General features: G+C 45.6%; 1 protein-coding gene across 5 annotated transcripts in view; it reads left to right on the top strand.

The window, feature by feature from the left end:
* Positions 1–21,998, top strand: part of NTRK3 (neurotrophic receptor tyrosine kinase 3) — a 210,300-nt gene that overhangs the window by 125,401 nt on the left and 62,901 nt on the right. The window contains exon 13 of one of the 5 annotated variants that reach the window (XM_061999315.1): positions 15,845–16,454. The exons of the other annotated variants lie outside the window; for them this stretch is intronic. Within the exon in view, the coding sequence (XP_061855299.1) occupies positions 15,845–15,963 (119 nt within the window). The 3' untranslated portion in view covers positions 15,964–16,454. Of the gene's footprint in view, positions 1–15,844; positions 16,455–21,998 lie in introns of those variants that run through there. 5 annotated transcript variants of the gene reach the window in all.

Below are 21,998 nucleotides of genomic sequence, written 5' to 3'. Positions count from 1 at the left end.
TGAATTGGATGAATTTTTAATGGTTAGAAATGTGGTTGATTTATAATGCATCCATCCTGGTCTGCAGGGCCTGTTGCCAGCTAATAACTAAATGACAGCCCCTTTGTATTAAAAGTATCAGTCATTTTACATCTCTGAGCTGTAATTGATGTGGAGCATTGAGCAAGGGGAGATGATGGGCATCAGCTGTATGCCAAAGCAAAGGACCTCATGCTTCAAGCTCTACCTCGGGTCTTGATATACCAGAATGTTACAGCCCAGTCTTTGAGTCTTTTCTCACATGGGCCGCAGTTTCTGCTCTAGCCCATTGCTCACCATCCAAAACCAAAACAAAATAAAGGACTCCGTGATTTTGAAAGGTCACTTTTAGTCCAGCTTAGGTCCCTGTTTGATGTGTCTTATGCTCTATGACAAATTACTGACTCCTGGGCAGCAGGAGAAGCTACATCTTAGGTGGCTGCCCAGAATTTCTTTCCTACATGTAGATGGGATGAGTTGGATCTACCCCACCTTCATCAGGATGGGGGAGATTGTGCAGTCTGTTCTCTTGATGGCCCTGGCTCTTGGTGCTGCGAGGGTGAGGCAAAGCTCAGCATGAGTTCATGCAAATTGCACCACAAATGTTCACACTGAGGGCTGGGTTAAAAATAAATTCTGAGCAAATTCCAAAGACAGACTGGGGTGGGATTGTCCTGTTCTCACGCCAGATCCCAGCAGAGCCCAAATGTCAGAGGAACCATACTAAGAGCACAGTAGGCAGCTCAGTATTTGAGGGATGGGGTATACTTTATCCTTTTCTCAACAAGGAGAGGTAACCTCGTATGTTGCACCTCCACTATTTCTTGGAAAGAGGCTTTTCTCCTTCCAGCCCATCAAGGGATTGCCAAGCATCTTCATCTCCATTTTATGGATGAGAAAAGGCAGCTGGAAAGACATCAGTTTGCTCAAGGTCATGCGGGGTTGCTGACAGCTTGCAGGCTGGCCCACGTTCAGCCTGCTGGATCGTGTTGCATGTTTATGAGTCGCCACCCCAAGTCCTTTCACAGACAGTCTTTTGGAGTCAGGAGTTTAGATGGACAAACACGTTCTTGGAGCTGTCAGCTGTGTATTATCATCCCTCAAAATGGCAATTGTGAGCTTTTCCTGCATCTTTCCGGATAAGTTAGATCAAATTCCTCCTTTCTGCCTTCATGGGAGCTGTGCTACAGGTTTCTGCTTTGCCCTCTCAACTAATTCTGAAGAGACCTTTCCTTGCAGACCTCCTAGGATCTCTGCTGACCCCATTCCACCTAGGTATTGCCTCTTGGTTGGAGTTGGAGTTGGAGTTGGTTGGAGCTTGAGTGCTGAGCTTGGAGGAAGAGCAGGGTTTTTTTTTTTTACCTTGGCTTTAGTTCCTGGCTGAAGGAATTGAGAGGGGAGCCTGGAACACGAGCCTCGCTGCCCAGGGAAAGAGCTTCTCTCCAAGACCCAGCTTTTCATCTTGACCTGGAAGAAGGAAGCCCTTATTGCCTTATTTATCACATTTCCCCATAGCAGTGTAAATACTATATCCTTGATAGATTTGGATCTTATGAATAATACAGAGATTTGGACTAAGTAATTGCAGTGCTTTTTTTAATACAAGAGATTCTCAGCATCAAGTAGTATTAATGATCTGTCTTGACATGGTCTCTGCAGAGAGCAATTGCAAACCCCAGTTCCGTGAGAATTTGAGAAATTGGGGGAGAAATCCTAATGTGCTGTTCATCCCCTCTGTTCCCTTTGGGACACTCCAGAAAGAGTATCCTGTCTGCTGATTTTTTCTCAGCTTTCTCTAGACCCTCCAAGGAGGAGAAGGCTAAGCAAGTTTTGGGAAGATAAATCCCTTTTGTAGGCAGGCTGAGCTGGGCTGTCAGGGAGGCAACTTTGGGAGGAAATGTAATACAGAGATCCCAGCAGCTCCCTGAGGTCACTAACTGTTCTCTGGACATTTCTGGAAGAGTAGAATGATTGGGTATGGTGAAATAGCTAAATTCAGGCAGAGGTAATGATATTATGTGTCTCTGCTGATCTGAGCCTTGTCTCTGTAGCTTTAATATAAAGCTCTCTTTTTCCACTTGTGCTCCTTGTGCGGCCTGACTGCTGTGTACTATTAGACAGGTGGATACGTTATTATGAGAAATTCTCTGTAAAGTCCACTCTTTAATGCCTTGGAACCTTTGGGGATGAATTGAAGATATTAATAAATGTTAAGGTTTAACACCTTAAACTTCTTTGCAGTGATGTCATTGTGGGGGAAGGGATAATGGGATAGGAAAGGTAGGATGTGCTGTGGGCCAGTTTGTGCCTTGCATCCCTGGTTGCAGATAGCTGGTAGCCTGGCTGGCAGGTCTTTCTTACTCCCTGTTGTAGGTGTGCTAGGTGCTGGTATTTATAGCTGCAGAGCTCTAAGCACTCTTTAAATTAATGAAGCTGTCTGAAAAGGTTATGAATACCTTTTAAAATTGGGGATTCTTATCCCCCAAACATTCCATCTCAAGCCTCGAATCAGACTGTTAACTTTTTTCATTCCTCTTTCTAGCCATGTTTCTCTTTAAGTTTATTTCTTTTCCTTCCTCCACTATCACTCTTTTAACAGGAATGAGGGCAGGGGAGACCTTTGTACTCTGTAGCCCATGTTCTCACATTGTCAGTCCTGCAGGAGCAGGTCTTGCTGACCTCAGTGGGCTCTGTCGAGCCAGGAGCATGGGCTCAGGTGTTTCCTTGCTACAGGAATGGTAGCTCATTAACACTCTCTGCCCTGCAGATAGCTTTTATTGATCATCAGTTGCTTAATCAAAAACTGTATCACAGTTTGTTTCGATCATTCTTTTCCATCTCTTCATCTCTGGAGAATCAGCTTGGCTAAAGTTAATGTTCTCATTATGCAGTTGGGAAACCACTGCCACAGACTGATGTGTAAAGCATAAACCTTTGAGGAGGGTGTATCTCCTCCTTCCTGCAGGTAGCAGGATGAATATTCTTCTGCTCAATGGGCTGAAACAGGCACTGCAGTACTTGTGCTTGGGCTGGTTTTTGACCTGCCTGGGGCATTAGCACTCACCTGTCAGATCATGCAGAGCTCAGGCTCCACGTCTAAGTCCTAGACAGCACTGCTGCTAGGCCTAGTGTTGCCTCACCTTTCCAGAGATATGTGGTGGCCTCCACATCTCCATAAATACCTACCAGCATGTGCACATGGACCACTGGAGACCTCCTTTGCCTTTTACAGAGGGATGTTTGGGTTGAAGCAGCTTTATGGAATTGTCTCTGCTGATGACTGCTCAGTGTGTGATGAGGTTTTCTTATGGGAGACCAAGCGCTCAGGGTATGGGAGCTGCAGTTTCAGTTTGGGGGTGACAAGAAGGAGTGCATGGACAAATGATGTTTGAGCTGGAGGAGGGAGATGGGAAGAGAGCTGAGTGCCAAACTGTGGTGATGAAAGTCTGCCCAGCTGGACCATGTGTTTGGTTTTTATTTTCTGATGACCTGTGTGCAATGTATATATAGACACAGCAGTGGTGAGTTACAGCAAAAGTAGGACGTTAAGTCCCTTATCTAAAGAGGTCTCAGCACTCCTGAAATCAGCACCTTGAGCATGTTGCTGTTGGGCATTTTGCTGACACAATGAAGTCCATGACTGGAAACCTGCTCTGTGGATAACAGTGACTTTACTCTTTTGGAAACCATCAGAGCTCATGTAGGGGAAGTGAAGAAGCTGTGCAGGAAGTGGCAAAGATACTTGATATATTTTCAATGACCAGCTCTGAGAAGAAGCAGGTCAGTTTGAATGGGAACACAGGAAAGACTTGTGAGGGAAGTCCTGAGTCAGGAGTGCTGTTTGTTCCTACCTCTCCAAACTTATCTCACCCTCTGGTTATGCTTGATGTCCTGATATGATTAATTTTCCCTTTGTCTTCTAATGTTTGCTGCATAAAATCATTCTCCTTGATCCTATACTCTATCAAGGCTACATATTCCATGCTGGTTGTGGTGTTGCAATGACCTAATTTGATTGCAGAGGGTCGTGTCCTGTATAATGTTGTCTTGTTTTCTCCGTAGTCGATACAAACTTGATTTCATTTTCTTTGAAAAGAAAGGAAGTGGGGGCAGGAGCCCAGCATCCATGGCCAAGCTTGTACCTGCAGCTCTTACCTTGTTGCCTGGCTGTGAGGCTGTGATGGCACACATAGTTCAGGCTGAGTGTGACATGCAGGCTCTTTTGATTATATTTTTTTTCCTGTTGGTACTGAAGAAAAGATGGAAGCTACAGCAGGGAAAGGACCTCATTTTCTAGCTGCTAGCACCTCTGATCTGCCTCAAGGAGTCATTTTTCCAACAGGCTGGATGGCCTCTTGATGGAGTTTATCTCCAGAGGGGAGGGTTAGCTGTGTCTCCCCACGGGACCAGGGTGAGCGTTTAGCTTTCTCCTTTTGTCTTCTATTAGCTGCTCCATCTTTTATCTCTATTTCACCTGCCTGAGAGACCCTTAACCTGCCTTACCCCTCTATTATTATGAGTAGCTCATAGGGGAAAGGGAGAGTCTGGTGTCAATTGGTGTGGCTCATTTGCACGTGAAATAACCATTTTAGAAGTGGTGGCAACAGTCCTGGTCTCCTCACCCCACTGGGTCTCATTCTGGGTGGCTTCAACAGCTCCAGGGCTGTGGCTTAATGGTGACAGGGCTTGGTCATAAACTAGGAGTGTCCCTGTGTTTTTGCAGAGCTTGTCAGCCCAGTATTTGGTCCATGGGAAAAAGAACTTGGTTTTACAAACTGAAGATTGCAGCAAGGGCTTAGCTCTGGCTTGTGGGCCATCTCTGCCAGCTGGGGTTGCTGCTGTGGCAAATTATTCAGCTGATGGTTTCACTACTGTTTTCCTTATGAGTCCTGGACTTCCTTTGTTCTCAGGGTATTCCTCATTCTCAGTCCTGCCTCCTCCTGTCCCACTGGGCATTCACAGGGCATTTGATTAAAACTGGATTTGCTGTGGTGACAGAGACATTGGCAGGCAAAATGGATCATGATTTTGCAGCTTTAGCTGCAGGTAGGAGTTGAATAAATGAGTCAACAGATCCGTGTTCCTGGTGCATGTCACCAAGCAGGCTCCCTTGGCTTGGGTGAAGGATTTAGTGGTGGCAGGAAGAGGCCAGGCAGTGAGGGGCTGAAACACAGCAGGGATCTCTGCAGCTGGGCAAGGACCAAGGGAATGAGATCATGGGCCTTGAGGGCAGGAAGAAAGGGAGCAGGTTGGACACAGGCCACTCATGTGATCCTCGTTGGCAGGGTACAAGGTCTCCATGGGCCAAGTGCCTGACACAGTCAAGCCAATGCCCCTGATTTGTTCTCAATTTCAAATTATTTAATCAGAGAATCAAATATGAAGTCTCTTTAAGAAGAGACTGGCACACGGCAGCTGGATGAGTGTTGCAATCAATGTATCCGCTGTGGAACGTTTCCTGTAGAAATATTACATCCTCTCTCATTTACTTGATGATCTTTAGGGTGAATCAATCAAAAGATGCAGCACACAAATAGTTCAGCCTGTGATCCTGTGGGTGTCCATTAGGGAGACATTTGCTCCCTACTAATGGACCTGTTGATTAACAAACAAACCATTGCTTTTGAAATAGAAAGCTGTTACTTGATGGCAATTGTTAGCATTCTCTTTTCTGCTGCCCCACCTCCCCTCGTGCAGCTCTCACACTGTGCCAATGCAGTCGAATGCTGCAACAAAACCCAGGTCTGCACTGCTGGAGAGAAAAGTACTTGCATCTCACCAAAGCAGTTATCAGGGATGGACCTTCTCCTGGAAACTGGAAAGAACAGTGAAAGACCTCTTTGTACTAGGCATGTGATTTCACCACTCTGCGTCATGTTCTGTTAATCATGTTTTCTGCACCCATCTGCCTTGGCATGTAAAGCTCTCTTGGACTCTAGCAGTATCTGAGGAGGATCTTTCCCTGACATCTCCAACAGCTCAAGCTCCTTGAGGAATCTGTCTTGGGTTTTACACCAGGCTGAGTGCATGGGAGTCTTTATTTCGATCTGTAAAGCCTCCAGTCTGTTGGAGCAACATTGTATTGTTTCAATGGACATTTCCCTAGTCTCTGCTTTCCCTGGGTGAAAATTTGCCCACTTTGCAGTGTTAGTTCTGGCATTTTTTATGCTAGCATGACATGAATCCCAGCTGGCATTTTAAGCAATAGAATATCAGGATGATGCCCACTGCAGAGAAGATACCTTTACCTTTGAAAGCCACAGCACCCAAGTGGGCCCAATGCAGCGATGCCCAAAGCTGTGTAGACAAGCAATCAGCATATGCAGTGCTGACACAGCTCTGGTGTGGTACTGAAAACAGTCTCTTCAGACACAGCCCAGAACAGGTCACCATGCCCGCCACATAACACAGCTAATGGTGGAAGCAGTCATGCAGCAGAGCTGACCTGCCCGAAAGGACCAGGGTTGTGGCTGTTGTCTTTTGTTTAGCCTCATGCTGGTAGCTGCCAGCAGCTGTTCTTTCTGGGAAGTATATTTGGATTCTTGCTGCTCAGCCAGACACCATGGGAGCATTTGATTCCTCTCAGGCTGCTGGTGCAAAGCAACCACTGTTCAGCCTGGCAAGTCAAGCATTGCTTCAGCCTACTGCAGAGGGGACCAACCCAACCCCCCACTAGTGTCTCTTGTTTAGCTCCATCCTTTATTGCTACAAACCATTTCACTCGGAGCAAGTCCTTCCCACAGCTGGTGGGAGTCAAAGTGAGGAGGCAGTTAGTGGATTAGGGTAGCAGAGTGAAAACCATTTGGCGTTTCTCTCCTGATTCTTCTGGGTGCCTTTAATTAGCATGATTGCTCAGCACGCGATTTTGCCATGTTCTTCAGCTCCCCTGGTTAGAATAATTATTCCCCCAGCTCCTTTTGTTCCAATTCCTGATCGTTTACAAAGTCTCCTGTTAAAAGCCATTAAATCTGTAATGTAAAGTGAGAATAAATGTTCAGCAGCGTTCTACTCTCAGCCCCACACGTGTGTGCTCGTGCTCTCGCCAGCCCCTCTCTGGCACAACTCTGCTCCCTGCCACGTGCTCTGCACTGCACCATTGCCTGCTCCTCTCCCTCTCACGCTTCCTCACTGCCCGTCCCACGTGTCTCACTTGCAGCAGGTTGTGTGCATGCTGTCCCCACTGTCTGCTGGCACTTTTGGTATTGCTTGGCTTGGTTTCCTCTGTGCCTCCGCTGGTTTTGACACTGAATTCAGGGCTATGGGCTGTGATCTCTTATGTGTAGTTGCATGTGCAAATATGAAAGTGCTGTTAGAAGTGGATGGGTTTGCATGCTTTTTCTCTTACTTCAAGGAGCAGCATACATAGAAGAGGACACATCCTGGGTGTTGTGGCAGGCAGGGCCTCTGATGGTAGATGATGGAGAATAGGAAAGAACTTTTTTTTTAAGCCATATCCCTTTTTCTCAAGTGTGAAATCCTCTGGCAGAGGGAAAATGGGATGTGGATAATGATGTTCCTGGGAGATTCTGTGTTGCAGGACCTCCCTGTCTGGAGGCCTGAGAGCTCAGCCGCTGCCACGTCCCTCATCTCTGCTGATGTTTGATCAGCACATGCAAGTGGGGCAGGCACAAAGGCTTGCACAGAATTATTTAATGAGAAATAAGATTGGGCTGAAGTGCTTTAAATGCCTTGTGCATTCAGGTGCCTTGATGCGAGAGGGAGAATGGAGGGAGGGAGACTTATTTTCAGACCCAAAATGAAACTGGATCAGAGAAGGGTCTCTCAGTCATGTAGTTCATTAAGCTTGGAGCTGATTGCTGGAGCAAAAATTCACAGACCACTTGCTGGAAAAAGCTTGTAGGATAGAAACCCCAGTTCTTCCTCCCTCCTTTGAATGAAGACTCCTAATTCAGAGCCACCACACGTTTTGGGCTTACATCTACATCCACTGCCCTGCTGTGTTGTGCCAGATCTTCCTTGCTCTGCAAAGCTCACGTTTTGCTGCAGGGTGGAGTAAGGGTCCCCTTGCACAGCAGCAGTACCCCTCAGTGTTCCTCCCAGTACGCTGCATGGGGTGCTTCCTGCTCATGTCATCTCTGCTTTGCTGACTGCAAGAGTCTTTCCAGGCATTTCATACCTTTTCTTGCAAAGACATGCTGTGTTTCATGTGTGTGTTGTAAGAGCAAAGCCCTTTCTCCCCTCCTACTGATTGAAGGCCACTGTAAATACCTGCCACTCGTTTGATAGGCAGCTATTCTAGTGCAGACCTCTGTTCCTCTGCTTGTTGTTCCCTCTTCCCCTGGGGAAAGCACAGTCCTCCCTGTGCCCTGGGATATGTGTTTTAGAGCTTGCCACACACTGGCAAATACCAAAACATGATGTTGAAGCAAAATCTGGAGGTGGGAGCTCTCCCCTGAGAGGATTAATGACATTCTTCTGATATATTTTGGTGCAGAAGGCAACTTGTTTTGAGAACCACATAGTGGGACAATTACCAAAAGAAGAGACATGGTGACAGCCTTCGTTTCAAAAATATTCAGCAGAATAGAACCACTGGAGAGACACAAATGAAGGACAATAATCCCAGACAATGTAGCGCCCAAACAGCCTGAAAAATCAACAAAACCTTGTTCCTTGAGGCTCCTTGCTACACTCACCGTGCTTTTGCCCTCAGCTCCTCCTGTTCCCATTTACAATTTCCCTATTGTGCTCCGTACGTCTCTGCCTGCTGAGATCTCCTGTGCTCCCTTGGTTTCCATCCTCAGCTTGTAAACGCCATGAGATCATATTTCTCCAGAGGATGCTCTCGCTGACACCTCAGGCTCTCAGGCTTGTACCACTTCTGGGCTTCCTGGAGGGCAGCTTTGGTATTTCTAGACAACATAAGGTATTATTGGAACAGATGGCAGAGTAAAGAGACTTGAGCAAGCAAGAATTTATCCTGGACCTTGATCAGCTCCTTCACCAGCCTTCTGAAGAGCAGGAGAACCCATTGCCTAGGCAAGGAAGGTCCCAGACACGGGCTGCAGCAGTTGTGCGATTTCCTTTCCACCATGTGTGTTTCCTTTGGTGTCTGCTCGTACATCTGGCTTTACAAACACTTCTGTCCTCTTTTAGACCCCAGATCTCCTGGAGAGGATGGGAGCCTGGCTGCTGGGGCAATTGCCTGTTGTGCACTCAGTGGCATCAGTTCCTCCAGGGACCTTGGAGAAACCATGGCCCTGCTCCTTGCTGCTGTTTTGCCATCTGTATAATGAATATAACAGCTCCTGCCTCCCCAGGGAATGAGCCAGGCGTAACAAATTAATGTTTATGAAGCACTCTTTGGCTGAAGTGTACAACAAGGCTGTTTCTGTTCTAACTTTGGGGCTTCCTTTGCTGGGTGGCTCTTTGATGTAGCAATCTGTGGTATTGGTGGATCAGTTGTACCATAATTGGACTTAATCAGCAATTAAGGAACATGAGCCCAACTAGAGTCTTTCCCAGTGGATATTCATTTCTGGGCAGATTAGTCACTGTTTTCAATCACCCAGTGTAAAATGCTTAGGGGTAACTATTGCTGTCTGAAGTGGCTGGGGAACAGGCAGTGTCAGAGAAACATGGATATCTGTCAGGCAAAGTGTCAATGAGAAGCTTTTGTAGTGCTGTGCAGAGTGCTTAAATGGGCAGCAAAACAGTAGACAACAGAATATATTTGAAAATCAAAGTGATGAAAATGACGTGTTACTTGATGGGATTGGATCTTTCATACTGTGTCCTGTGGGCTTTGTGGAGTGCAAAGACAGAGAGAGTTCAGGGTGGTGAGAACAGAGCAAGAACTTGGAGGAACAGAGGCAGAGCAGCAGCTTGATGGTGCCTGGGATGTCAGCACACACTTTCCTGCAGCTTGTTCCTGTGGCTGATCTAGAAACCTCAAGAGTGTAGCCACACACCTTTGCACAGCTGTGGGTGTTGTGAGGGACAAACCAGCCCCTTTTTTTGCTCAGGTACCTTCTCTCTGACCCAGTACGATTTAAATTAGATGGAGACAGAGCTCTGCGTGTTGTGGGTAAAACTGCTGGGTGCCCGGTTCTTCCCCCTTCCCTGGTCCTCTTACAAGTCATTTCACATACTCTGGCTTCGATCTAATGAAAACAAAACTGATGAGGCCCAACTGATCTGGCTGCTCTCCATCATGCAGTGGGCCTCTGAGTGCCTTTAAATAGCTGCACCTCTGTGCAGTCTGGAGAAAAGCACTGCCAGTGCCTCTGGCCAGGGAAGGTAACTTCAAACCAAATCACAGGGCATCTCAGACCTGAAAACAACCTTTTTATTTTGTCCTTGGTCTTAAATAGATTTTCATTGTTTCCCCCCCTTTCCTATTTTATTGTTTTATACCCTGGTAAATGCTTTGCTACTTTGGGGCTTTTCCTAAGGGGGATCGGTGGGGAATCTTGGAGCTCTGCCTCCTGAACTATCAGGCTACATCATTTAGTGTCTTGGAACTACTCCATCGAGGAAAGAGTTCCAGAGAAAACAAACTCGTGATCCTGGCTAGTATGGACACAGCCCACAGAAACGGCGGCAACAATGGAAACGCGACGGATACTTAAATTCCTCCGACCAAAGGTTTAATGAATCTTACATAAAGTGTTCACTGCGTGAAGAGCTGTGAAAACTCCTTTTTTCTCAAGGAACATTGTTCAGCTGATGAGTGCCTGTGGTATTCTCCTACCCCTTCCTCTGCTCTAGTTAAGCATGAAATTCATGTGGAAATGGACCCGTTTGCTTCTGCTGTTTCTCTTGCTTTCATCCCACCTCTTTCCTCTCTGGCCCTCTAAAAGACACACAGTGCAGCAAACCTTTGCTCATGATTTTGGGTTGTGAAGAAGATGAAGATGCCACAAACTGTAGCCAGAGCTCCGTCTAGCACATTCCCAAGAGGTTTCCAGTGACATAAAATCTCCTTGACAAAAGCAGGAGACTCTTGTGCCTTTGTTTAAACCATGGAAAGTGAACAAAGTTACAAGGTGAGCTGCTGTGGAGTGGAATAAGGACCCTGTTATCATGAAAATGGAGAGTTATAAGCATTTCTGTAGCTCTCAGAGCCTTCCTGTGAATCTTAAAGAGCTGTTATCTACTTGAAGATCTGCTTGAGGTCTGTGTACCAGTGTGAAACTCATCTGTGGGCTGAATTTTCTTGAAGTTCTCCATTATGGTCAACAGCATTGGGCTGGAGTAAGTGAGGGGAAGTCTAAACTCTTTGACTTTACTTTGGACAGTGGAGAGGATGATGTACTTATGTGCAGCTGAGAGCATTAGGGAGAACCTTGTGGTGGGTTTCTGCTGAGCTTCCATGACCTGTTTTGTTGTGTCAAGTGAGGCTTCAGGCAGGGTTGGATCTTCCCCTGTTATATGTTGGGAGCAAGCAGTGGGGAAAATAGGAGTTTGTATCATAAACTGCAGATGAACCCAGCCCTGACAGGAAACCTGGATTGCTGTGTTCCTTTCCGCTCAGATGTAGACATATCAGTCCTGGCTTTGAGTGGAGGGATGGCTGTTTCCTTCACTCTGGATGCAGGCCAGGCTTTATGGTTTCCATGCGGCTTTTTGATGCTATTCATGCTTCATATCTGTGCATAGAGAAAGATAAAACGTACAGTGTTGTTGCAGTCTCCTATTGTTTTTCCTTTATATCATAAATTCTACTGTAACACAGAAAAGAGGAGAAAGCTCCGTTGCCTGACATGGGCTGTGTGGGTAGCAGTGTTACGTTTGGCCAGCTTGTTGGGGCCCTTGTTTGCTATTTTTGTTTAACTCATTTTTGCCAGGTGTTACATGGTACCTCCTTGCTTTTCCCATCCATTCCCACAGCAATTGATGCTGCTGTTTTAGAGGCAGTTTTCATTCTTGGGTTTCAAAACTGGGCTGCACCACTCCTGCTGTCGTGGCTGTTGGGGCTGCTGTGAGTTGTACATCGTTCTCTGCGCCGTTCCCTTGCTTCCTTGTCTCACATTGCCTCCTATTCTTCTCAAGTGATCTGGAGCAGCCTCAGATCTCAAAAGCATGGTCTGTTTGAGTGGTTACAATTTTCCCAGGAGGCAAGATGAAATGATCTGGTTTGTCTCCTCAGTCTTGCTCTCGGTCAGTGAAGGAAGGGTGCTCCTTTTCTGTAGGCTGGATTGGGGATGTGCATGGGGCAGGGTGGCTGAGACTCACTAGCCAGGGTGTTGGGAAACGCAAGGCTGCTCTGGAGGACTAAGTGGATGGCCAAGGTTGAGGACAAAAACTGATTGCATGGTTCGGTTGCCTTCAATTTTCTTGTCCTTTCATTGCCACATCTTTCCAGCCTGCTTAGAGAAATGCCCCATCTGCCTCCTCCATCTCAAGCTGTTAAAACTGCACAGCAAATCTGAGCTCATTCCTCCATCCCTGTTTTCCAGCTCTTTCCATACATTTATTCCACTACCATACCATGGCTATTAGTAGAGACAGCGTTACATTTTCATTTAAAAAGTGGTCTCAGTAGAACAGGGAGAAGCACAAAGTTTAATCTGCCAGACCATTCCCAGTTTTGTAGGCCTTTGGAGATGCTTTTGATTTGAATCCACAGGGTGGGGTTTTTTACTTCCTTACTGTTTTCAGGCTTATATATTGGAGTTTCCCTCCAAACCTACAACCAATGTCAAAGGTAGTATTTTTCTCCTCATTTTTTCACTAGCACTGAAAAATAGAGAACTCCACAAAAGGGATTGTTTCCAAAATTTTCCCAGCTCCTTCTAAGAATGTGAACATGTTTTTTTCTTTCTTTCTGTTTATTTCTTTTGGGAAAAAAAAAAAAAACCCTTAAACAACTAAAACAAACCCCTCTCATTCTTTAAGACATTTCCAAGCTAGTTTTTTAGGAACAGCTAATAACTGTGGTGGCAGACAGATGACATTTGTCATAGCAGCATCCAAACTCTGAACCTGTTGAGATTCACCCATTTAACCCTGGACATCTCAGTCAACATCATCCATCTCACATCTGACAGTGAAGACATAAACTTAGCAAAAGCCTTCTTGGTTTCTGCTCCATACAAGAGCATGGGGTTGAAGGTAGCAGTGTGACGTGGGAGACAGCAGGAAAGAGAGCAAACCAGTCAAGAGAGAAACATGACTTTTTTTCAGACTCTTTAGGGACTAGTAAATCAGAAGGAGAGGATGCCAAAATTACCAATGCTTCATTGCTTTCTCTGTTCAGTGGTATGTGTGTTTAGCCCCTAATCTTCAGGAACAGAGGCTGATGTCCTGCCAAATTCCTCACCGTCCTTCAATAGCAACTGCATGTCAGTTATGGGGTAGCCCCTACTGTAGTCCCATTCTACAAAGACCCTGCATTGGAGATCCCTGCAGCTGGGATTCGCAGCATAGCACTGATGACAAAGAGCAGAACCCTTGGCACCCCCCAGTCTAAAGTCTCGCTGATCTTTCACATGTCCCTTTGCTGATGAGACTGTATGTCCCCAGTGGGTTTTAGGTCTGTTATATATAGTCCAGCAGAAGTGGAATTGCCTTAGTTTTGCAGAGCTAAGAAATGCAAAGAAAAGCAAGCAGACAAGAGTTGTCCTTGGAGATACTTGGTATTGTTGAGTATAGGCTTTCCCAGCTATCCTTTGGTAGCCATAAAATATATTTATATGATGAAAAATAAACCACGATAAATAGTGATGTTCAGGGATGCCATGTTTATTTGTCTGCCACTGACTCTGATAAGAAATGGACTTAGTTTACATACCCATTTCCAAGCATCAGCACTTTAAACTCTGCTTTGGCTCTGAGAGTTGAGCTATATTCTTTCTCACTACTAATGATATTTCAACACTTGGAATTTGCCTATGAATTTTGTTTATGACACATGAACTGAAGCTGAGCTTGGCTTTCTCTCCCATGTGGATCAGCCCTTCAGAGCCACTGAGAATAACAGATAGTTCCCCCCAAACAAGTCTAAGCAGTACCAAACCAAAGGGCTTTTTGTCTGCATCCTCAGGTTCATTGAAAGAGACATGCAGTTGATGAGCAGATCGAATAAGATGGTGCAAGGAAGAGATATAAATAGATATAAAAGGCAAAATAAAAAGAAGATATGGGGAAAAAAATCTGACTGGTATAGATTCAGTGTGAGAACCTTTCTGTTCCTAGCCTAGTGGAAAGTACCTTTCCTCCTGGGATCAGTTCGTAAGGGCATCCAAGCTGCTCCATGCTGCCCTACTAATGCCAGACTTGGGCTAATTTGCCTGATTTATTGAGGATCCTGTAACAACATGAGGAGCAGGAGCATTTTCTAGACCTTAAAGCAATTTTGTAGGCAAGACATCCCAATAATTTTCTTGAAAAAAAATCCTTTGGGCCCATCAGAAGTTCGGACAGAGTAGAGCAATCCCCAGGATCCTGCCATGCTTGTCTTGGTCCTGGCAACTTGGTGGATCTGTATTGGTGATTTTGGTAAGGTGGTATGGGAGCCTCTTAGGTCCACACACTTGATCTGAGCTAAGAGCAACTTCACCTCAGTCTTAGCAGCTACCTTGAATGAGCTATACCTACTCCTACCATATCTCTTTCCAGGCCATTGATATGGCCTCAGTTGTAGGAATATTGTCACAAACAGATGTTTGAGAAAGTAACAAAAAAAAAATGATGAGCTGACAGCTGAAGACAAATACATGGGTCTTTTCTGCAAGAAGTTCAGGACTTAGCCCAAAAGGTGATAGAAAACAGGAGGAATCCAATCAGGAGGAAGGGAAACGTAGGATAAATGTCAGAATATGTCCTAACAGTGAAGCAGAATGTGCCCTTGTTTAGCCACACCTTGAGAAAGGGCTGTGGGACTGGATGTCTCAGCAGAAAGATTCCCTCCTGGAGCTCGTATCTGGTGCTCCACAATAGATTTGCTCCCTCCAGTCCAGAAAACTATTCTCTGACAAATCCTCAATATTTGCCTCTATTTTAGCTTCAGAGAAAAATCTTAATCTAGGTGGACGTGCTTCTGCAGGGGGGTTGGACTAGATGATCTCTAAAGATCCCTTCCAACCCCTACCATTCTATGAATCTATGATTTCTGTATTAAAGACATGCTAGTAGTGGGTTTCCCTGGTTGAGGCATCCCATGGCAGAAGCATTGCAAAGAGAGGGTTAATACAGCCCTTGAAAACATGCTACATGCCCAGTAAATTAGTTGGGACTGAAGAAGGGAGCATGTCTATGTTCTCTGCTCCACCTTTTTTTTTTCCCATGAGTGTTGTGTGAGGAGAATATCCTACAGTCTGCAGGATTCAGTGTATATGAGGCAGTTGTGGCTAGGGAAGTCTATGAGATTATGAGTCAGGTCTCCCCAGCCTTGCAGTGGTACTCCTTGGCTCCAGAAATGTTAAATGAGACTAAACCATGAGAGAAAAGTAGACATAGGAAGGATTCTCCTTTTTCCGCATTCCCTGCCTAGAGGAAAGATGAACTAGGTAGGAATTAGGACTTTTCCACCCCTGATTAATAGGAACCTCTAGAAAAGAGCTGTTTCTGGTTCTCTGTGCAGGCTGCTTGCATGCCTTTTGTCCTCAGAGCACTTGTACCTGCACGTACCACATGAGATAATTGCCTGTTCTTTATGGAAAGCAGAGCGAGGTAGCCCTGCCCGAAGCAGGCGTTTTGGCTTTAATTTTATAGCAGCCGTTTGCTGGTTATTCATTTGGTTCTTTTTTAATAATTACATGTGTGTCAATATCTCTCTCTTTTTTTCTAGTTTTGCTCTTTTTTGTTTTTTCGTTTACTTTATTTTGCTTTTTTCTTTTTTCTGTTTTTTTTCCCCCTTTAGGTTTCAGAGAAATTATGTTGAATCCAATAAGCCTCCCTGGACATTCCAAACCTCTTAACCAAGGCATTTATGTTGAGGATGTCAGTGTTTATTTCAGCAAAGGACGTCATGGCTTTTAAAAACTCCTTAAAAGTCCCTGTTCTGATGTCAAGTTTATAGGCTGTGCCCTCAAAATGGTGGGAAGCAGTAAGCGTGGTCTGTATGGATTGAGGTCTCCTCCTAATAGGACTCTACAGCCCTGCCTGTACACACGTTAAAGCCAACTGAAACTGTGGTTTTCTGTCACCAGATAACAGGGTTGTCCTTTTCCTCCAATGGTCGCTGTGTTCGTTAAATATTCCTGCAAGGCACAACAGCAGCAATGAGAGCAAATAAAGAGAATTAAAACCCAGTTGAAAGGAGTCATCCTAATAACACAGTAAATAATTGTACTTTTGCTTTAAAATAAAACACAAAAACAAAACCAACCAAGCCGACCAAACTGACATCTTTTAGTCATGTCCTCCCTGCTTGGAGTTTTCCTTGTAAGCTTGTGTCTTCGCAACACCCAGTGAATGCTGCCATCACCTCTTACGTGGCACCGCCATGGGAGGTCTCCCAGAGCGAGCCGAGGCGGGGAGCCTGGAAGAAACTAAAGCAGAACGAAGACTTTGGGTAAGAACAAAGGCAGACCTGTTCCCAGTTCTTGCACAGAAAATAATGTTGGAAGGAATAATGACGGGAAGAAAGAAAGATATCTTCTCTGACAGGAAGAGAAGGTGGTTATCTTTGAAGTGCACATATTCTAGGAGGCTCCTTTTGTTTCTCTGTCTGTGTGTGTTAGAGCGGCTCGTTGGATCTGACTATATCGTTGTTGTACTCTGGTCTCTCCCTGCTGCTTGAATGATGAGCTTTATCTGAGGAGTTGCCTGGACTTCTTCCTGTGTGGGTGGAGAAGCCATAGGGTAGAAGGCTCTGTGTCCTTTCCAGGACTAGGGCAGTAAGCAAAGTGGAAAAGCATATCAGACGCACGGAGGTTCCAGTTGCTGGGCCTTTTCCAGCCCCCTTTAGCTCTCCCCTGTATTCCCACCCAACTAGAGATTGATTGTAACCCAGTCACACACCCAGAACCATCAGCTTGAGGCTGAATGAGTGAAGGAGAGGAAAAATAAGTATTCTGATTCTTCTTCTCTGGCATAAACAGGGATATTGATCCTGTTCTCTGGCCGATATTCATATTCTCTCCCCCTCTCCCATCCCACTTTTGTCTTACTTCATCCAAAGCCTCTCAGATGGAAAAGTAAACCTTTTGATCCTGTCCTCAAGAGAAGCCAGCTGCCCTCAGGGCAACTTGCAAAGCTTTTCTTGGACTTTCTGGATATCACATGTACGGGAAATGCAGATTTGCTCCCACGTATCAGTGGTAACCTATAAGCAAGGCAGATTTTCTCTAGAGATAGAACAAAAACCCTTCCAAAAGCTTCAGATGGAGCCAGATCCTTTTCTGAGAGGAGTACTGAACCAGTAGCTTGCTCACCAGCCACTCAGCTTTGCTTGCCTTCTTGGTGGCCCGAGATGACCTTATTACATCAGGGATGTCTCAAAATTACCAGCCCCAAAGGGTCGTTGCCACTGGCAAGAGTCACGGTCCCCCTCTGCCAGAACTGCGCAGAAGCCTCAGAATGGGATGTTCTGCCTTTACGAGTGACCTGCATGAACCACCCTGGAGATTGCCAGGAGGGTTTATTATCAGCTTTCCCCTGGGGATGTCCCTGGGAATATTCCATTCTCTTGCTTCTTCTCCTGATTCATTCATATTAAAAAAAAAAAGTGCAATAGAAGAGTACAGGAGAAATGGTGGCAGATTGCTTTAAGTTAATGGACATGCCTTAGTGGGAGGGGCATCTGCATTAGGACAAGGAGGCCTGGCTCAGGTTGGATGGCTTCAGAAGAAACCATGACCAAAATTCCCAACAAGGTTTCCTGCCCACGTCGGAGCTGGAAACGCAAGAGGTGCACGGCCAGAGAGGACCCGCGGCCACGCATTATTGACACCTCAGTTCTGCAGATTCACAGAGTGAGGAGGAGCTTCGTCAAGCATGTGAATCACTGGGTGCTTGTCTGAACTGTATTTCCCCCATCTCCTGGAAGTCGCCCACCTGACCTGGGGATGTCTTGTCTGTCCGAACTGTCTCCTCTCCCTGGCGCTGTTCAGGGGACTCTACTCGCAACTGTGTGTATCAGTCGTAGAGATACATCTGTGGGCCTGGACCAGAAGCCTATATCCAAACACCCTAGCAGAGGAAGGGTTGAATTTTGCAGCTCAGGTCTCTCTCTGCTTAGAAGAAATCCTCCGGACCGTACAGCATAATTTAAAGCAGTTCTCCCCACTGTGATCGATGTCTCAATTTGTTTAACACCAATTAAAGTCTCTGGTTCCTCACTGCTGAAAACAAAAGCCAGTCATGGCCGTTTGCGATTGGTGGCTTTAAGTAGCAAGTCTAAGGATGTTTTTTTTGGTTTTTCTTTTCTTTTTTTTTAAATTTTATTTTGGTTTTAATTATTGTAAATCATTACCTCATTTTCTGTCAATGAGACTCCTCCATCTCTGAGCATTCTTATCTTGCCATAACTATCATCCTGTGCTAATGGGAAATGGGACGGTCCCTTTTCACAGAGACTATAGGGGTGTTCAATGTCTAGTTTCTTAATAAACACTTTATTTTCTAACGAAACAGCTGCATCAGGCCTCTTCTTTGAAGACAAAATAAATAAATGTTCGGAATGACACGTCCTATAGTCTACTTCTTCATGAGATGGGCCGTGTGTGGAGAGTCTGGTTTTGTTTGCTTCTTCGGGGGGTGCGGAGGGTGGGATTTACAGTTGTGATGTGAACATTGCTCAAGTGTAGCTCTTGCTTCTGTCAGTCTCATCAGGCACAAAGATGTTTTCTTGGCTGAGAGCTTAGCTGCTGATGATTTCAGTTGACAACATGTTGTGCTTTTGTACCTCAAAATGGTCATATTCTCAGGGACAAGGCTGTACTGCTGGGAAACAGTGTCAGGATTTACCAAGACAAGTTTCTACACTATGTGGAAGGAGATTTATTATGAGCCTTATCTCTCAGGAAGCTTAAAGATTGTTCTGGCTGTGATGCTTTTGTTTCAGGACATGACGTTGCTGCAGGTGTCTCTGTTTGGCTGTGCAAATCACTCTCCTGTTTGGTGTTGGACTGTTGTCTCTTCATCAGGGACAATTAGCCTTCTATTAAGCTAACAAGGTAGAGTTGATGGGGTGCAGGTGAGAGCTGCCCTTGAGTTCCACTTCAGGAGTTCATGTAAGGATGGTTGGTTGCTCCAGGAGGAGAGAAGAATGGCTCTGCAGCATGTAGGGCTCAGCATGAGGGTGTGTCATAGTATTGTTAGTAGGAGATGTCACTCATGTGACTCAAAGCTGCTGTGCCAAACTGTAGGTGACTGTGGGCATGAGACTGTGGGTGTGTTTGAGCTGATATTGGTGAATGGTGCTGGAAGCCTTTTAGAAAACCTGGTGAGAGTTTTGATGAGCAAAATAGAAACATATTTTCTGGCATCCTTCTGTTCCTATAACTTCCTGGCATGGACGTTCAAGCAAACGTCTTAAAATGATGCTATGAGTGAACTTCTACATGCTATTCCCTTCAGATGAGTATGCCTCTAGAAGTGATTTGGTGCTGTTGTTTACACGGTTAGGTGATGGCAGAAGCCTTTACCTTTCCAGGGATGTCTGTGATGCCTGAGACAAATGGTTATTTCCTGACATCTAACCTTACACATGGGATGGACAGCTGAGCCACATCTGATTCGTCCCTATTTCCATTTCTTTCGTGAGGTGTGGGAATCAACCATGAATGTTGGAAGCCTTGGCTTTTTCTCCTTATTACATCAGGGTCTGTTATCACTTTTCACAGCCCAGAAGGATTGCAGAGGGCTGCTGAGCCAATAGCTTAGGCTGTTGGTACGGTCAGCCTTTGTTCACTTTCCTTTGTATTTCAGGGCAACTGTTTCCTTACGTATGAGTCCCCAGAATGTGTTTTGGTGCTGCTAGTTCCCAATAAGCCAGCTGAGCTATGCCCATGGGCTCTAACATGCATTGCAGAGGGGTTGGGCACTTGTGCTTGCTTCTTGGTCACCTCTGTTGCCTGATGTAGCTGTGTGAAGGCTCCATGCTCTTTGAGACAGATGGACTGTGAGTTGATACTACTGTCCTGCTCCTCCCTCCCTACACTGGCTTCAAATGACTCGAGATATTTACAGAGCTCATTACTGAAGGGACTTGGGATACTGGTTTGGTAGGGTGTAGGCAGTGGTATGTATCAGCTCCTCCTGGAAATCACAACCCTGCCTTCTCTGTTCTTGTGAAGCCTGCATGTAAACAAGCAGAGAAGCAAAGTTTGTTTGCTTGTGTTTTGGCTCTAAAAAGATGGAGTCATATTTCTTCTAGTTCACACCTGGAGTGCGTGTGATGGGCACAGTGTGATTCCAGCACAATGCCTCTGCATGATGGCATCAACGCATGGCCAGGTGGGACCTTGGGCTTGGACTTGCTGCAGGCAAATGTTTAGTGTGTGTGAGCTGTAGGTCACAATCTGGGTATATCGAGTCTCTCCGGCTGCCTATCAAGGTTGTACCAACTGAGTCTTGGTGTTCTTTGTTGCTCTTTTTTATTTAGATGGACTTTTAAGAATCCAGTTCTTCTTTCCTGAGAGACAGGAGATTCCTTTGAAGGTGGTGGTTTACCACCAGGCCTTTCCCCTTTCCATCATATGTCTATACCTTGCTGTCCAGGGAGACAGGAGCAGAAGTCCCAGGAGCTGAGGACAGTCAGGGGAAGGTGCTTGTGCTGTTTCAGCAGTCTGCAGCACTGCATCACCACTATGTTCTGATTTGTACCCTGGAAAAGCTGCAGACCCTCAGGGTTAATCCCTGGCATTAAAAAAGGATAAAGAGGCCTAGACAGAGTAGTAAAGCTAAAAGCCCCTGGTTTGGAGAAGCAGCAGGAAGAGAGCATGCAAGAAATCAATGCCGGGTGACTTCATTTTTGCTTAATGTTTTGAAGCGCTTCTGGTGTGGTTAGTGCAATGAATCAAAGATTCCTCATTAACTGTGTATTTACCAGTGCCTGCAGACCCTGATCAACTGGCAGGAAAGTTTCACATGCTGTGAGAAAGGGCATACAGCTGCTTGGAAGGGGAAATAATATGACAGGAGACCAGCACACACGTAGCTGGAAAAGATGCTTTGCCTGGTGAAGTGACAACATACCTTCCTCTGCTGTTATGGTGCATTTTGCTTTGCCTCTGTGTTTTGTGGTTTCTCCGATGTGTCCCCCCTCCACTCTTCTCATGACAGTCAGGCTTCTTGGTGTCATCAACACGTGGTCTGATGGCACAGAGCATCACCAGACGCACATGTCTGGTGGTCTGAGCTTGCTGTGTCACAGGGTTGCACTGCAGGCTGTGGGACTTTCTACCCTGTGCCCACACCATGGGAAGCACATAGATACTGGTAAAAATAAGTTCCATTTGCCCAATGTGGCTTCCTTTGTGTTTTCTGTAAAGTGACATGTTTACAAGACAACACATAGGGCTTAGGGGCACAGATATGACACCTTTCTGCTTCTGCAATCTGGTTGTGTCAGTTCCTGATGTTGCTCTTCAGTTCTGAATTTCACCTCCTTGGATGCACCATTGGAGTTTTGGGGATTGTTTGTCTGTTTTACTTACTGTGATTTGATGATGATTTTGCAGAGAAGTGGTAAGTGCTTACTATTACTGAAATCAGTACAGAAATGCAAGAGTGTTAGCTGAGATTTTGCCAGACAGCTCTTGGAGTTTGGGCTTTGAGCTTGTCAAATTCTGAGCAAGAATAAATCCCAGCCCACACTTCCAGCCATGGTAAATAACTGCATGATGATTTCTTTGCTAGAAGAAGGTGATGGTGTCTCCAGCAGTAAAACAGAGTACAAGTACAAGACAACTACATTTGAACTTTGTTATTAATTTTGAACTTGTGAGTGTAACTGCTGACTAATCAGCAGGAATAAATTTTGGTTGTTCTCTACGAAGCAGAGGGATTCATTCCAAGTGCTGGTTAAATGATTTGCTCTGCTGTTAGTGAGTCATTTGTGACCTGTG

The sequence above is a fragment of the Colius striatus genome, chromosome 7 (genome assembly GCF_028858725.1).
Source record: "Colius striatus isolate bColStr4 chromosome 7, bColStr4.1.hap1, whole genome shotgun sequence".
Taxonomy (NCBI): Eukaryota; Metazoa; Chordata; class Aves; order Coliiformes; family Coliidae; genus Colius; species Colius striatus.
Note: the sequence above shows the minus strand (reverse complement) of the source record. Positions and strands in the feature narration are given on the sequence as shown.